Source organism: Schistocerca cancellata, chromosome 10 (assembly GCF_023864275.1).
Source record: "Schistocerca cancellata isolate TAMUIC-IGC-003103 chromosome 10, iqSchCanc2.1, whole genome shotgun sequence".
NCBI lineage: Eukaryota > Metazoa > Arthropoda > Insecta > Orthoptera > Acrididae > Schistocerca > Schistocerca cancellata.
Genome location: NC_064635.1, coordinates 161018619 through 161035509, shown reverse-complemented (window position 1 = coordinate 161035509; position 16891 = coordinate 161018619). Strand labels below are relative to the sequence as shown.

At 41.7% G+C, this 16891-nt stretch overlaps 1 protein-coding gene across 3 annotated transcripts in view; it reads left to right on the top strand.

Moving 5' to 3' along the window:
* LOC126106874 (mitochondrial import inner membrane translocase subunit TIM44) overlaps positions 1-16035 on the top strand; it is a 52599-nt gene extending 36564 nt beyond the window's left edge. For 2 of the 3 annotated variants that reach the window (XM_049913273.1, XM_049913272.1), the window contains exons 7-8: positions 8123-8287; positions 15561-16035. In XM_049913273.1, the coding sequence (XP_049769230.1) occupies positions 8123-8287; positions 15561-15708 (313 nt within the window). In that variant the 3' untranslated portion in view covers positions 15709-16035. The remainder of the gene's footprint in view (positions 1-8122; positions 8288-15560) is intronic. The other variant, XM_049913274.1, reaches the window with a different exon arrangement.
* Positions 16036-16891: the final 856 nt, after the last annotated feature.

Genomic DNA, 16891 nt, shown 5'->3' with positions numbered 1-16891 from the left:
TCTAAATAAAGAGGGATAGCATAAGGAGGAATTAAAAAATTGAAGTGACACTAGGATCCAAAAGAAAATAATTTCCAATTCTACACTTGCATGAGCCTATTACATCGCACATCAGATCAGTCACTGTTATAGTCCAGTACATAAGGTTTATAATCTGGAATGGGTAAATAGTCCTTGATCATATACAGATCAATCAAAATGTTTTGCCAGGCACGCACGCACGGCACGCACTGAAGATACAAAGAAACTGGTACTTGTGCCTAATATCATGTAGGCCCCCCGTGAGCAAGCAGAAGTGCCGCAACACTATGTGGCATGGACTCAACTAGTGTCTGAAGTAGTGCTGGAGGGAATTGGCAATGTGAATCCTGCAGCGCTGCCCATACATCCTAAGAGTACGAGGGGGTGGAGATCTCTTCTGAACAGCATGTTGTTGCAAGGCATTCCAGATATGCCCAGTAATTTCATGTCTTGGGTGTTTTGTGGCCAGCAGAAGTGTTTAAGCTCAGAAGAGTGTACCTGGAACCACTCAGCAGTAATTATGGATGTGTGTAGTGTCGCATTGTCCTGCTGGAACTGCGCAAGTCCATCGGGATGCACAATGGACATGAATGGATGCAGGTGATCAGACAGGATGCTTACGTATGTGTCACCTGTCAGAGTTGTTTCTAGACGTATCAGAGGTCCCATATCACTCCATCTGCCCACGCCCACACCATTACAGAGCCTCCACCAGTTTGAACAGTCCCCTGTTGACAAGCAGGGTCCACAGGTTCATGAGGCTGTCTCCCTAACCCTACGCATCCATCCGCTCGATACAATTTGAAACGAGACTTGTCCAACCAGGCAACATGTTTCCAGTCATCAACAGTCCAGTGTTGGTGTTGACGGGCCCAGGCGAGGAGTAGAGCTTAGTGTCGTGCAGTCATCGAGGGTAGATGAGTGGGCCTTCAGCTCCAAAACCCCATATCGATGAAGTTTCATTGAATGGTTCGCACGCTGATGCTTGTTGATGGCCCAGCATTGAAATCTGCAGCAATTTCGCAGAAGGGTTACACTTCTGTCACAGTGAACGATTCTCTTCAGTCATCGTTGGCCACGTTCTTGAGGGATCTTTTCGCATCTGCAGTGATGTCGGAAATTTGATGTTTTACCGGATTCCTTATGTTCACTGTACACTCGTGACACAGTCGTACGTGAAAATCCTCACTTCATCACTACCTCGGGGATGCTGTGTCCCATCGCTCATGCACCGACTATAACACCATGCTCAAACTCACTTAAACCTTGATAAACTGCAATTGTAGCAGCCGTAACCAATGTAGCAACTGTACTGTACACTTGTTGTCTTATATAGACATTGCCGACTGCAGTGGTGTATTCTGCCTGTTTATATATCTCTGTATTTGAATATGCATGCCTATACCAATTTCTTTGTCTCTTCAGTGAAAAATACATAATCGACAAAAACAAATTTAAATGTAGTAGTTAACTTATTTTCAGATCATTTACAGTACAGTGGCCTTCCCATAATTCCCGGTCAGATTATAATAAATTCATCGAAGCAGTGATGAAAGCCAAAATGTAAAACATGCAGAATGAATCATATGGCCTTAAAAGGTGGACAGCCCTAAACGAACAACAAAGTTGTACAAACAGGAAAAGGGACTTGAAAGATGAATGGCAATATTGACCCTAGAAGCGTACACCAGGGTCACTCTGACACAAGAGTTTTTTGTTTGTCAGTCTGTATGCACCACTGAAGTGAAGTGGAAGGAAGACAAGGATTTCTGGTCAGATGAGTATCGGGTAATATCAACAGCAGCAGAAAATGGTATAACAGGTGTAGGATTCGTTATGAATAGGAAGGTAGGGCAGAGGGTGTGTTACTGTGAACAGTTCAGTGACCGGGTTGTTCTAATCAGAATCGACAGCAGACCAACACCGACAACGATAGTTCAGGTATACATGCCGACACCGCAAGCTGAAGATGAACAGATAGAGAAAGTGTATGAGGATATTGAAAGGGTAATGCAGTATGTAAAGGGGGACGAAAATCTAATAGTCATGGGCGACTGGAATGCAGTTGTAGGGGAAGGAGTAGAAGAAAAGGTTACAGGAGAATATGGGCTTGGGACAAGGAATGAAAGAGGAGAAAGACTAATTGAGTTCTCTAACAAGTTTCAGCTAGTAATAGTGAATTAACCCTGTTCAAGAATCACAAGAGGAGGAGGTATACTTGGAAAAGGCCGGGAGATACGGAAAGATTTCAATTAGATTACATCATGCTCAGACAGAGATTCCGAAATCAGATACTGGATTGTAAGGCGTACCCAGGAGCAGATATAGACTCAGATCACAATATAGTAGTGATGAAGAGTAGGCTGAAGTTCAAGACATTAGTCAGGAAGAATCAATACGCAAAGGAGTGGGATACGGAAGTACTAAGGAATGACGAGATACGTTTGAAGTTCTCTAACACTATAGATACAGCAATAAGGAATAGCGCAGTAGGCAGTACAGTTGAAGAGGAATGGACATCTCTAAAAAGGGCCATCACAGAAGATGGGAAGGAAAACATAGGTACAAAGAAGGTAGCTGCGAGGAAACCATGAGTAACAGAAGAAATATTTCAGTTGATTGATGAAAGGAGGAAGTACAAACATGTTCCGGGAAAATCAGGAATACAGAAATACAAGTCGCTGAGGAATGAAATAAATAGGAAGTGCAGGGAAGCTAAGACGAAATGGCTGCAGGAAAAATGTGAAGACATCGAAAAAGATATGATTGTCGGAAGGACAGACTCAGCATACAGGAAAGTCAAAACAACCTTTGGTGACATTAAAAGCAACGGTGGTAACATTAAGAGTGCAACGGGATTCCACTGTTAAATGCAGAGGAGAGAGCAGATAGGTGGAAAGAATACACTGAAAGCCTCTATGAGGGTAAAGATTTGTCTGATGTGATAGAAGAAGAAACAGGAGTTGATTTAGAAGAGATAGGGGATCCAGTATTAGAATCGGAATTTAAAAGAGCTTTGGAGGACTAAGGGGCAAATAAGACAGAAGGGATAGATAACATTCCATCAGAATTTCTAAAATCATTGGGGGAAGTGGCAACAAAACGACTATTCACGTTGGTGTGCAGAATATGAGTCTGGCGATATACCATTTGACTTTCGGAAAAGCATCATCCACACAATTCCAGAGACGGCAAGGGCTGACAAGTGCACAATCAGCTTAACAGCTCATGCATCAAAGCTGCTTACGAGAATAATATACAGAAGAATGGAAAAGAAAATTGAGAATGTGCTAGGTGACGATCAGTTTGGCTTTAGGAAAAGTAAAGGGACGAGAGAGCAATTCTGACGTCATGGCTAATAATGGAAGCAAGGCTAAAGAAAAATCAAGACACTTTCATAGGATTTGTCGACCTGGAAATATAAAATGGTGAAGCTATTAGAGATTCTGAAAAAAGTAGGGGTAAGCTGTAGGGAGAGATGGGTCATATACAATATGTACAACAACCAAGAGGGAATAATAAGAGTGGACGATCAAGAACGAAGTGCTCGTATTAAGAAGGGCGTAAGACAAGGCTGTAGCCTACTCTTCAATCTGTACATCGAGGAAGCAATGATGGAAATAAAAGAAAGGTTCAGGAGTGGAATTAAAATACAAGGTGAAAGGATATCAGTGACACGATTCGCTGATGACATTGCTATCCTGAGTGAAAGTGAAGAAGAATTAAATGATCTGCTGAACGGAATGAACAGTCTAATGAGTACACAGTATGTTTTGAGAGTAAATTGGAGAAAGACGAAGGTAATGAGAAGTAGTAGAAATGAGAACAGCGAGAAACTTAACATCAAGATTGATGGTCATGAAGTCAATGAAGTTAAGGAATTCTGCTACCTAGGCAGTAAAATAACCAATGACGGACGGAGCAAGGAGGACATCAAAAGCAGGCTCGCTATGGCAAAAAAGGCATTTCTTGCCAAGAGAAGTCTACTAATATCAAATACCGGCCTTAATTTGAGGAAGAAATTTCTGAGGATGTACGTCTGGAGTACAGCATTGTATGGTAGTGAAACATGGACTGTGGGAAAACCGAACAGAAGAGAATCGAAGCATTTGAGATGTGGTGCTATAGACGAATGTTGAAAATTAGGTGGACTGATAAGGTAAGGAATGAGGAGGTTCTATGCAGAATCGGAGAGGAGAGGAATATGTGGAAAACACTGATAAGGAGAAGGGACAGGATGATAGGACATGTGCTAAGACATGAGGCAACGACTTCCATGGTACTAGAGGGAGCTGTAGAGGGCAAAAACTGTAGAGGAAGACAGAGATTGGAATACGTCAAACAAATAATTGAGGATGCAGGTTGCAAGTGCTACTCTGAGATCAAGAGGTTAGCACAGGAAAGGAATTCGTGGCGGGCCGCACGAAATTGATCAGTCCACTGAATCTTCAGACTGAAGTGAAGAAAATACAGTCGTCATCCATGTTAAGAATGGTCATGTTGAAACATCTGTCGCTAATAGTTGAGGCCTGACAGCTGCCAATAATATTGTAGTCCATATTCCAAGAGTATAGAAATAAATGAACGGATTTATGAATAATTGAGAAATATTTGTGTAATATGTGAATTCCATTAAGTCAATGGCATCTTCATCTAATTAAACTGCAAATAAAGTCTTTAGATCCGGATCACTTTAAGATTTCTTCGTTAAAAAGTTTCCATGACAGTTTTTACTTCGTCTTGAATATTGGATGCATTAATACTAATATTGATTGGAAAAGTATGTAATAGAGATGAAATTAAATGAGTTTACTATATGAGAGTCCAATTTCATTACGAGATATTCTATTTTCAGGCAATTTTCCCAGCAAATAATTGAGGGTCACTGTGACACTGGTGTAAAGTTCATGTGACAGTTTGAGGTGCACACTATCAGGGTTAAATAGTAGATGTTATCTAAAGGCAGGACTCAGTCTGACCCACAGAAAGGTGTCTGGCGTGAAGTTAAATGTGAGACATTTATTTTTAGTTTAAATAACTTTTGATTCAAAAATGGACTGCTTGGCAATCAACAACAACTGAAAGCATTGGAAAATTTTTTCAAAACAATTAGTATACTCCATCTTTGAATTGCCTTGAGTACCACAGTCATAGCCTTTTGGAATCTGAAATAGTGTTGAAACTCTTTCCTTTTATTGCTGTTTTCCATTCTAGAAATAACCAAAAGCCACACAGAGACAAATCAAATGAATAATGAGGGTGTTCAAGCACAACGATACATTTTTGAGCCAAGAAATCGCATATGATCTCGGTTTTTTGTGCACTAGTGCATTGTCGTCACCCATAAACAATATAAGACACCCAAGTAGTAATCTGCATTCAACGTTTAACCTTCTGGAATGTGTTCTTATGGATAATTGCTTTATAATCAAAGAAAACACTGTCTTGAGATGGCTTTCCTGCTTGCACACTTTTTTCAGTCTTGGAGATTGCAGACCTCTCCATTCCAAGCTTTGGTTCTGTGTAAGTGGGTGGTACTGAAAGCACTACATTTTCTTGACCTGTTATGATCGAGACACGAAGTCTGGGTCCCTAACAACCGATCTTTTTTTGTCTCTGCTGTGTTCCACCCTGCAATCTTTTTGATCATCAGTGAGTGGGACAACAGATCTTCTGGCTGCACAAATTTTCAGTTAGAATGTGGTGCACAGTGGTTTTATGAATTCAGGTGAGCTATTCAATTAACTTGATAGATGCACTGTGATCGTTTTGAAGAATTTCTGCCAGTTTTTGAACATTTTCTTTGATTTGAACTGTACGTAATGCTCTTTCTATTATCATCGTGAAACCTTTCATTCTACTAAAAAAGTTTTCACGGCTCATTGCTTCACTACAACTCATTGCTTCACTACCATAAATAGTTATTATCATTTCAAAAGTGTGTGTAGCATTTTTACTTAATTCAAAATAAAACTTGATGTTTGCATGTTGTTCCGTTACTCCTTTCACAACTGAAGTTCAAAACATACTGATTGAGTTTCAGTTTTACAAACAGTCTGTGATGCCAGTGCTATTAAATTTAAAACAGAAGGTAGCTGAAATATCTTGCTAGTTTATATGTGCATCCATGGCATTAGTAGTTATGCAAATATGAAATCAGTCACCTTTCTTGTTGGACTGACTGTATATAATGCTGGTAACTAGACTGTACCAATTGAATATGGTAATGGAAAGTCCTGGTGGAATGTCCATACTTTAATCAGTCATGATGACAACTTGTGGAGCTGCAGTAATGGCAAAATGTCTCTCTGTGTGTGTGTGCGTGTGTGTGTGTGTGTGTGTGTGTGAGAGAGAGAGAGAGAGAGAGAGAGAGAGAGAGAGAGAGAGAGAGAGAGAGTTTCTTTTTTCCTCCTCCATTGCTCTGAGAAAGGATGTCTGTACTGTTCGGAGAGTTGTTGTATTTACTCCTTAAAATCTTCACTGATTGAGCTGTTTGAGATTGTGTGTGGTAAAGGTCTGGGTTTGATTTCTGTTGTAGTATACTCTACTGCTCTATTGCCAACCATAAGTTGATTGTACTCTATTAAACATTAAAGTCCTGCTGAACACATTTTGTTTCTTCATTACATTGGTTTTCCTAATACAGTCTGTCCTTGCATGTCCGTTGTGAACCATAAAGCAGCGTATACAGCGTGATTTTGCTAAATGGGGACAAACAGTATGAAACAGTCCCTGAGAGGATACTCATGCCTGCACTGTACACTGCTGCGATGAGACCATCTTCAGGGAAAGTGTTCAAAGTGACACTTGTGGGCCTCTAAGAAACTGACACACACATGATATGCCATTCTTCGCCCGAATGGTATCACAGGCACCACGAATGCATTGCTCCAGCGTCTGCACATCTGGGATGGGCTCTGCATATGTGATTTCTTTCAGGTGCCTCCACAGGTGTAATTCTAAAGGGTCAAGATCTGCCAACTGAGTGGGCTGAGTGGACCACCTTGTCTGATCCACCATTCGCGATAGATGTAGAGATTCTTCTGCACGGAAATGTGGAAGTGATCTGGAGCACTGTCGTGTAATAACACCATTACCATTATTATAGCTGAAGGCGCATCTCCCATCAGTGGATTCCCGTGACAGGTCCCATGAGGTGGTCTCCAGTAATCCCTGACCGTACATTGATGCCGAACTGGATTCGCTGTAAACCACAAGGAGGTATTGCGAATGTTGACGGTACTGGCCCTTGTAAAGGCAGCTTCATCTGTCAATAGGATGGATGACACAAAACCCAGTATTGTGGTGGCCTGTACAACAGTGGCAAAACTGTCACCACCAAGGCGAATTTGTAGGTAATAGGGCCTGCACGCATAGTGATAAGGCTAGTGGCAGTTGTCACAGAGAATGTTCCACACGGTTTTCTGGCTTACCCCGTACTGGCAGGCCATCTGCCCGGTGCTGATACTGGGGTCATATTCTAATGTTCAACACCTGTTCCTTCAAGGCTCCTGTATGTGCTGGACATGTCCACGTTTCACGGTTGGCCATTCCCATAAACGAGCCTGTCACACGCAAATGACGAAACACTGTTACAAACAGTTTACAGTGTGCTTGGTGTCGGCGGGAATATTTTTCCCAGTAGTCTTGCTGCCAATGTCCCATTGCCGTTGGCCTGCGCATATGTAAAGACTACATCGGCCTTTTTCTGGTCAATATACTGGGCCTTCTCCTCTCAGCACTGCACGACACACGTCCACACCGGATCGAGTTGGCCACAGCAGTGGAGGGGTGCCACCTAGTACTTTCTTGCGACAGCCCGGTCATCACAGGTGACTTTTAACACCGTTTCGAGTATGGAGCGAAAACACTGGTAGGCCAAATCCTTCCTAGTTGCCTGATGTGTCATTGTATATGCTTTCAATCGTTGAAACATACACTGTCAAGGATCTTCTATCTCCAGCTTGAAGTGGGTGTATCTTCCCTAGAATGCATTTCCTGTAGTAGTTCAGCAAAATCACCCTCTGTGTAAATTAAGTGTTAAATATTTTGTACTTTACGTTAACAATGTGACATATTTCTGACTATCTTCTCTTGGCAGGTTATTGTCTACTCCAATACTGCAAGCACGAGCACAAGGTTTGATCATAGACTCCAAAGTGCTCGACGTTGACAATGTTGACCTGGCAATGGGGAAAATGATGGACCAGGGACCTGTCCTGGTTATCAGCTTCACCTCGCAACAGATAATCTGTGTCAAAGACAAGTGAGTATATCAGAAAAGGCATACAGATCTTTGAACAGATATTCAGAAAAGATTCAATATTTGACCATTTTTCTTTACTTCTGGGCAGTGAAAGTGGTGGTTAAAGGACAAATAAGGAAGGCATCTCCTTGGAATTTTTGTGTTGATCCCCTCCCCCATCACGTTTTTCCCTCTTCTGTGCATGACAAAAATAGAGTCTTTAGGCAAACTGTTTATTTCGTCCACACCTTCGGTGTGCCTGTCAGCGGACATCACGGTAGTGGCAGATGAGCTAGTGTGAGTGGCATCATGGAATAGTGCAGAAACCTGCCACGGAGGGTGTATGTGATGTGTAGTACGGGCAGACCCACTGGTGGAGGTGTTTAGTTGCGGGTGGCAGTAAGCTGGGCTGACTACTACAAACCTCGGCTCACATATTTTGCCAAATGTCATTGCTCGAGTGCTCAGTCGACAGCCACTTACAAAAGTCCCGTGCTGAGTTTGTTCCCATGTGCATGTTCATGAGGTTTTGGACTTCCTTCTTCCTGTAGACTGACTCACACGGTGAGTTTTTATTGAGTCACTGTCAGCTCTTGAAGTACCTGCACTGAGCGTTTACTGTAGCAATGTGCCACTCAGTGCAGATACTAAAGCACCTTTAATGCAGACACTTACACTTGGCAGTTTCAGATGGAGGTGTCCTGAACTAACAAGGAGAGGTCCCCAGTGGTGAGATCTATACAGCCCCACAAAGGATCCTGTAGGTTCTCTCTGTACTGCAGACATTCCATACAGTGATGTAGCTTAAGGTGCAATAAATAACATCCTGCAACCATTTTCCCTGGTGGACTCTCATTTGTGATAATCGATGAAAAAATTTTCAAAAAAAAAAAAAAAAAAAATTCATAGCAGTAATTAAAATCACATGAACAAGGATTCCAAGTAGAAAAATACTGATAGGGAGAAAAATGAGAGCAAATGATATATTTTGTGTGATGACTAATGAATAGACAAATGAATAGAAAAAATTACATGTAAACAAATTAACTGAACAAAAATAATGATCAGAGTCATTTCGATGCAGATTTAAAAATAAAAAATTTCACTGTACACAAAGGGGCTCGAGCCCCCGCTCTGCTCCTCTCCCCTCGGGTGGTCTAAGTTCTCATTTGTTTACATTTGTGGCTGCTACGCTATACTGTCTGCACTAGAATGACATATAATATCATACAGCAGTGTTGTAAAGCAGCAGCTGTATGTCAGTTGTCGACTGTAGGTCGTGGGAGCTAAGTGAGTGACAATTTCTGCGTAAAGTATGCCAATGATAGGCATTTGTTTGATAATTGTAGCTTCTTTACGATGTAGCTTTGATGGTGCCCACAGTAGAAATTGCAGTGGGACTATAGCATATATTTGTTTTACATCAAGGAAAAATAGAATAAATTTCACCAGATCTCATAGTAACTTACAGTAGAACAGTTCTTTCGTGGATTTAAGCTGCTAAACAATTGTGCTACTGCAAGTTCATAGGCTTCTACAGGCAGTGTAATTTTGGCTAAAATAATTTTGGGTATTAGGCTGCTGAACTGCCCGATACTGGTGATAGACTCCCACTATGTACTGTCTGTTTCAGCTGTCAGCTGTCTACCGATATCACGTGTCTGGGACGTCACTGGGCAATTTGGAGAGAGGTACCTATGGAGGAGGAGGGGGAGGGGGGGGGTGGCTGTGGCTGTGGCTGTATGGTAGGCTATTGCCTGTGCTACCTGAAAAGTAATTGGTAGGCAACTCTAGTAGGTGGTTGGTGGGCCGGCTACTGCTTGTGTTACTGTGGTAGGTAATTGGTAGACAACTCTACACTCTAGGCAACATTCTGTGTTGGAAAAGAATTAAACCCATATTCCATAGTAGCCGCAAGATCTGACGTCTGTTTAGGCCCACAAAGGATCCCGTAGATGCTCTCCATACTGCAGACATCTATGAACTTAAATGTGAATGCAGTGAAGTCTTACGTTGGTGAAAACAGAAGACTTATTAGCACTCTTGTGAGTGAGCATGAACATTATGTGTGACTGGGGCAGAACAATAAGTGAACTGTTGTGGAATACCAGAAGGAAAGTGGCTGTTTTATTAATTTTTTCGAGAATCTTGCGTGCTTGCTTGGTAGCCGTGAATATGGCAGCGAAAAATAGAGAGAGGCTATCAGAATAATCAATGCCCTAACAGCACAAGCAGAGGTGACGGCTACAAGTTACTTACAGCTTGGTTACCAGTGATGACAGCCCAGCGGGCCACGTGTGCTCGCCAGCCAGCAGGTCCACCTGATCAGAGTTTAACTGCATAAAAGTGACCACAAGGGAACTTCAGGGTGGCTTCAATGCTTTGCTGCAGGAAAACACTACGCTGGGAACAAACTGCTGATTTGCTTTTGCCTACTGATACCCTACCAAAAGAGCACAGGCAATATAATAGCCTACCGTACAGACATCCCCCTCCATGGGTACCTCTCTTCAAGTTTTCCGATGACATCCCAGACACGTATATAGGTAACCACTTTACGACTGAAATAGACAGTGTATAAGAGAACATAATCATCAGTATCTAGCAGTTAACCAGCCTGAAGAGGCTCGCTGCAAAGTCAGTCAAAACTCTGGCAATTTCTGTTTGAGGGTGTTGCTGCAATGTAGTGTGACTGATGTTGGTATAAACAACAACATGTAAGTAATGGATTAGTGTGGTACTCATATCTTTCTGATGTGTATGCGGTAAATGTGAATTATGATGATGCTATTACCAAATTCTTCCAAACCGGACTGTGCTATTATTCTTTTCTTGGTAGTTGAAGGACAAACATTGGTAGACAGCCGTCTGAGAATGAAGGTTGTCAAAAATTACCATCTGGAAAAACAGTTGACAAAGGGTGTTACTGCTTCATTATGACACACGTCGTCATATCGCAAATGTCATAATGCAGAAGTTCCGCCAACTTGAGTGGGACACACTTGAGTACCCAGCCTATAGTCCTGATCTCCTCCCATGTGATTATCATGCCCTTGGTCCCTTAAAAAAGTACTCAAAGGGTGGACAGTTTCTGTCAGATGAGGATGTGCAGCACACAGTTACGGTCTTCTTCACAAAGCAACACACATTGTTTTGCCAAATAGGTACCTTCATCCTGGTGTGTCGATGGGATGATTGACTTACTTCTCACAGTGATTTTTGCCTGATTGACACTCCAATTCTGGATTGTACCCCCTTCAAATGGAGGCTTTTTGATTGCACCTAATATTTGTTCGTAATGATGTGTGCCAGATTAAATCCCTTTCGGACTGTATTTTGGAGACCCCTGGCATTATGAATGCATTATACTAGCCAACGAAGGATAGAGCCACCACAACAGTGCAAGTGCATATGCCTACAAGCTTCACAGATGGTGAAGAGATGGAAAGAATATGAGGTGTGTTCAAAAAGTAAGGTGACTTTATTTTTATGAAAAATATTTATTTATTTATCCATCAATATTCAAAGTTGTCCTTCTCAAATACAATACACTTGTGCCAATGTTTCTTCCAAGACTCAAAGCACTTCTCAGAAGCATTTTTTGGTACAGCTTTGAGTACTTCCAGCGACACAATTTTTATTTCCTCAATTGTTGAAAATCTTCATCCTTTCATAGGTCACTTCAGTTTTTGGAACGGGAAAAACTCGCAGGGGGTCCAAATCCAGTGAATATGGTGGCTGAGGCATGATTCTCGTGTTGTTTTTGGCCAAAAAATCTCTCTCAAGCAACGATGAATGAGTGGGTGCATAGTCGTGATGCAAAAGCCATGAATTGTTTTTCCACAATTCCGGACATTTTTTGCATATTGCTTCTAGCAAATGGCACATAAAATCAAGGTAATACTCCTTATTGATCGTACGACCTTGAGGCAAAAATTTATGATGCACTACATCAAGGTAATTGAGGGGGAAAAGAAACAGTGAGCAAAACTTTGACATTTGATAAAACTTGGCATGCTTTTTTGTTTCTCTGGGATGTTTCCATTGGGACGATTGGGCTATGGTTTCAAAGTGTTCTAGAGCACTTGATTCCATTTTACCACAAAACTTGATGCAAATTCTTTTGGTGGAACTTAGAAACATGAGGAAATACTGAAAACGTGACTGACTTTGTGGGGGCAGAACTACATTTACACCATATGTAGATTTATAGAAAGCTTTTAACATTGTGAACTGGAATACAATTTTTGAAATCCAGAAAGTAATGTGGATTAAGTACAGTGTGTGTAAGTTTATCTATAACTTGTACAGAAATGAGACTGCAGTTACAAAAGTTGAAAGATGCGGCAGGGGGAAGCAGTGATTGAGAAGGGAATGAGACAGAATTGTAGCTTATTCCCAATGTTGTTCAGTGTGTACGTTGAGCAACCTGTGAAAGAAATGGAGGAGAAGTTTGGGAAGGAAATTACATTTCAGGGAGAAGAAATAAAAAAATTGAGGTTTGCCAATGACATTGTAATTCTGTCAGATACGGCTAAGGACTTCAAGAGGCGCAGTTGACCTGGATGAATAATGTTTTGGAAAGAGGTTGTAAGATGATCATTAATAAAAGTGAAACAAGGATAATGGAATGTATTCACTTTAAATTGAGAGATGCTGAAGGAACTCGGAAAGTAGTCAACAAGTTTTGCAATTTGAAAGGTAACTATCTGACAGTAGCAGGAGTGGAGAGGACGTAAAATGAAAGCCAGCAGCAGCTAGAAGGGAGCTTCTGAAAAAAAGATATTTTAATGTCTAGTATAAATTTTAAATGTTGCGAAGTCTCTTTCAGAAAGTCTTCATTTGGTGTGCAGCTTTGTAGTCCTGCAGAAGTGAAATGTGGACATTAAACAGTGTAGAAGAGAATAAAAACTTGTGAAATATGGTGCTGCAGAAGGATGCTGAAGATTAGATAGTTATATGTGATAACAAAAGAAGAGTATAGAATCTAACTTGGGGAGGGGGAAATAGCCACAACTCGATAAATGAAGGGTTTGGTTTATAGAACACAACCCGAGGCATGGAAGGAATTTCAATATGGAGGGAAACGTGGGATAAAAACTGTAGAGGCAGAGTGCAAATAAAACACCAGCAACAATTACTGTATTTGACTTGAAGGAATGACTTCTAGTATTGGAATATTGTCAAAAATTAATTAACCAGAGAACGTGTTGACACTATTATTTGCATCTCTTTGTATCCTTAAACTTCGCTGCTCGCTGCAGGAGTTTGTTGGCACTGTTATTCGTAGCTGCCCAGGAATCAGGATTAAATGGCAGGAGGAGGCTGGAGTCAGTGACAATAGACACCGATCAGCCAGAACATTATGACCGCCAACCTACTATCGATATAAGCCCATCCAGACGATAGCAGCATCTCCTGGCAAGGAATGACTGCTAGTCACACACACGTATGGTGCCTGTAGTATCAGTAAACTTGCTGTCCGTGTGTCGAGCAGGAAATGTGTGCGATCTGAGTTTGACTGGGGCAGATTGGGATGGCCTGGAGTCTCGGCACAAGCATTTCGGAAACTGCACGATATGTTGGGTGTTCGAGGAGTGTCGTGGTGAACGTCTTCGACACGTGGCGAAGCCAAGGTGTAACTATGTCCAGACATCGTGGGATTGGGCAGCTACCCGTCATTATAGATGTTGGATGGACTGTCTGATGAATCCTGATACCTTCTTCATCTCGCTGATAGGAGGGTTTGAATGCGTCATCTTTCAGGGGGACAGCTCCTCGACACCTGTACTGCGGGACAGAGGCCATTAGGCTCTGGGGAACATTCGTATGGGCATCTGTGGGTCCAACGGAGCTCGTGCAAGGTACCATGCCAGCCAGTGAGTATCATACATTGGTTGTATACCATGTACACCCCTTCACGACAATCACGTTTCCTGACAGCAGTGGTGTTTTCAACAAGATAATGTCATAACACAAGGCCAGAAGTGTGATGGAGTGGTTTGAGGAACACATTGGCGAATTCATACCAGTGCATAAGGTGGACTCGCCGGCTATCAGGTAGGTGGTCATAATGTTCTGGTTGATCAGCATATATAACGAAAGTAAGTGTGGTGTGTCTGTGCATGCTGCTATAACTCTACAATCCACCCTCACAGCCCTGTGGGGGTTATATTGTACAGTAGCCCCTCCATCCCCCATCCGTGTAGAAGGTTTCAGTTTTGAACTGCGGGTGTCAGTTTCAAAGATACAGACTCCGAAAGAGTGCCGCAGCAATGGACTTCTTATGGGAAGGTTATGAAGCAGCTGGGAATGAAGTGTCGAAACAGCCATGAGTGGCCAGAATGCTGAGTAAGGTCATAGCATCTTCCAGAATGCTGTGGAAATTTTCAGAAGGTTATAGAATCTTCCAGAAGGTTGAGAATATTCTACAATGTTTCAGCATGTATGAGAATGTTCGATTATTCTGTTGTGTTGGTGATATGCTCTAGCTCCAGAAATGTATATGTAGGTGATAGTAAGAGAAGTGCACCACAATATTTATGGAAATCTTTATGATCTAGTTTTCCAGTAATTTTTCTTCATACGTCACTATTGTTTCCAGTGTCTGCTATCCGAACAACTTGATTGTCTCTCTTGCATCCGCTACTATCTGCATCTGAATTCTCACTTGAAGACTGTTCATACGCTGTCTAACTCGTCCAGTTCTGATTCCTTCATGTTGGCTTCCACTTATTACTAGCCCTTTAACACAGGTAATTGACCTTTGATCACTAACAACAAGGAATTGGCCTGCAATGAAGATTGTAACACCTAGTGATGCAATTACTACAAACACATGGCCTGTGTTGTGAAATATGCTTAGAAATATGCAAATGGGGAATGTTGTTGGTGTCTGAACAGAATTATCTGCTCCACACCATCGACGAGATAAATTGTGTCTCATTTTCCTACAAATTTATTTTTTTTATATGTGCAAAGATGGCAAATTAAATAATCAATCAAACTGTGTGAACAATTTATCATTATTTTTTGGGAGCAGTGTGCCCATTCTGGCAGCGTTGACATAAAAGCACAGTAACAGAATGTCAGTTTTAATACACAATTGCTCTTTTAATTGTAGATATGCATACTTTTATTAGACTACCAAGGGTTAAAATACTAAACTTGGTCTACTCAGTGTCTTCTCCTGTGGCAATTTTTAGTGATAAAGTCCATTGTTGGTTTTCTTACTTTGCAGTAGTGAATGGATTTTATTGAAGAATGACTAATTTTTTTGTTGTTTCTTTTCTAGCACAGGCAGAGTCGTGGAAGGGGATCCTGAGAAAATAATGCGTGTGTCATACGTGTGGGTGTTGTGTAGAGACCGTGACGAACCGGACCCTCGTGCAGCGTGGCGCTTGCTGGATCTGTCGGCTTCTAGCTCTGAGCAGTTACTGTAGCTGTGACTTAGTGTACAGTTGTTGAACATTTCGTCAGATTTACCATTGCCACTGTACATGTTAGTTGTACAGGCATTGTTGATCTTTACACACACACTATATGGCACATTTTAAGATGTGTCAAAAAAAACTGAATTTGATTTTATATTTTTTATTAAAAGTATTATGTTACCATCAGTTCTGTGAACTGTGCACTTAGTATTTAATATTCCACTCCCATGCAGAGCACACCGACTTGCGTAGACCTGTTGTACAATCGAAGGATTTGCAGGTTTAATTCAGATTATATCAGTGGTTGAAATAAAGCATGCTGTTGCAGTTGTTCTATGTTTATATTTACATCACTGGAGGGCTTTCCATCTCCTCTAAGTGATTAGTTTTCATCATTCCATTGCTTTTACTTTACCCAGAATGTTCCAGTATCGTACATGAGCATGATGTACATTGAAAACTAATATTTTATTAGCAAAATATGAATCTTTTGTACGAATGACAATATTATGAAAAGGATAGATTGCTACTCAGCATATAGTGGAGATGCTGAGTCGCAGATAGGCACAACAGAAGGACTCCTAAATAAATAAACTTTCAGCCAAAAGGCCTTCTGAAGTACACACACACACACACACACACACACACACACACACACACACACAATCTTTGTCTGCTGAGACTGCACTGCAGGCATCAGCACGTGATGGGAGAAGCAGTCTGGGCAGTGGGGGTAAGGAGGAGGCTGGGGCAGGGAGGAGGGCAGTGAAGTACTGCTCGTGGGAGCATACAGGGATGAGGTGGAGAGGGGGTAGGACAGCTAGGTGCAGTCAGGAGGTCCTTCTTATACTCCAACAGTTGTATTCCACAATCCACTGAACCCCAGATGCAAGAACCACCTACGCCAGTCCAGTTCATGTGGTCTACAAGCTAAGCTTCAACTCTGTGCTGTATTATACATGGCCATGACAACCGACGAACTGGCTGTCTGCACGAATGGCCATTGAGAAACTGTGGCCAAGAAACAGTTGGACCACCTAGTTGCTGATAAGGGAACCTCCCCATCGCACCCCCCTCAGATTTAATTCTAAGTTGGCACAGTGGATAGACCTTGAAAAACTGAACACAGATCAATCGAGAAAACAGGAAGAAGTTGTGTGGAACTATGAAAAAATAAGCAAAATATACAAAC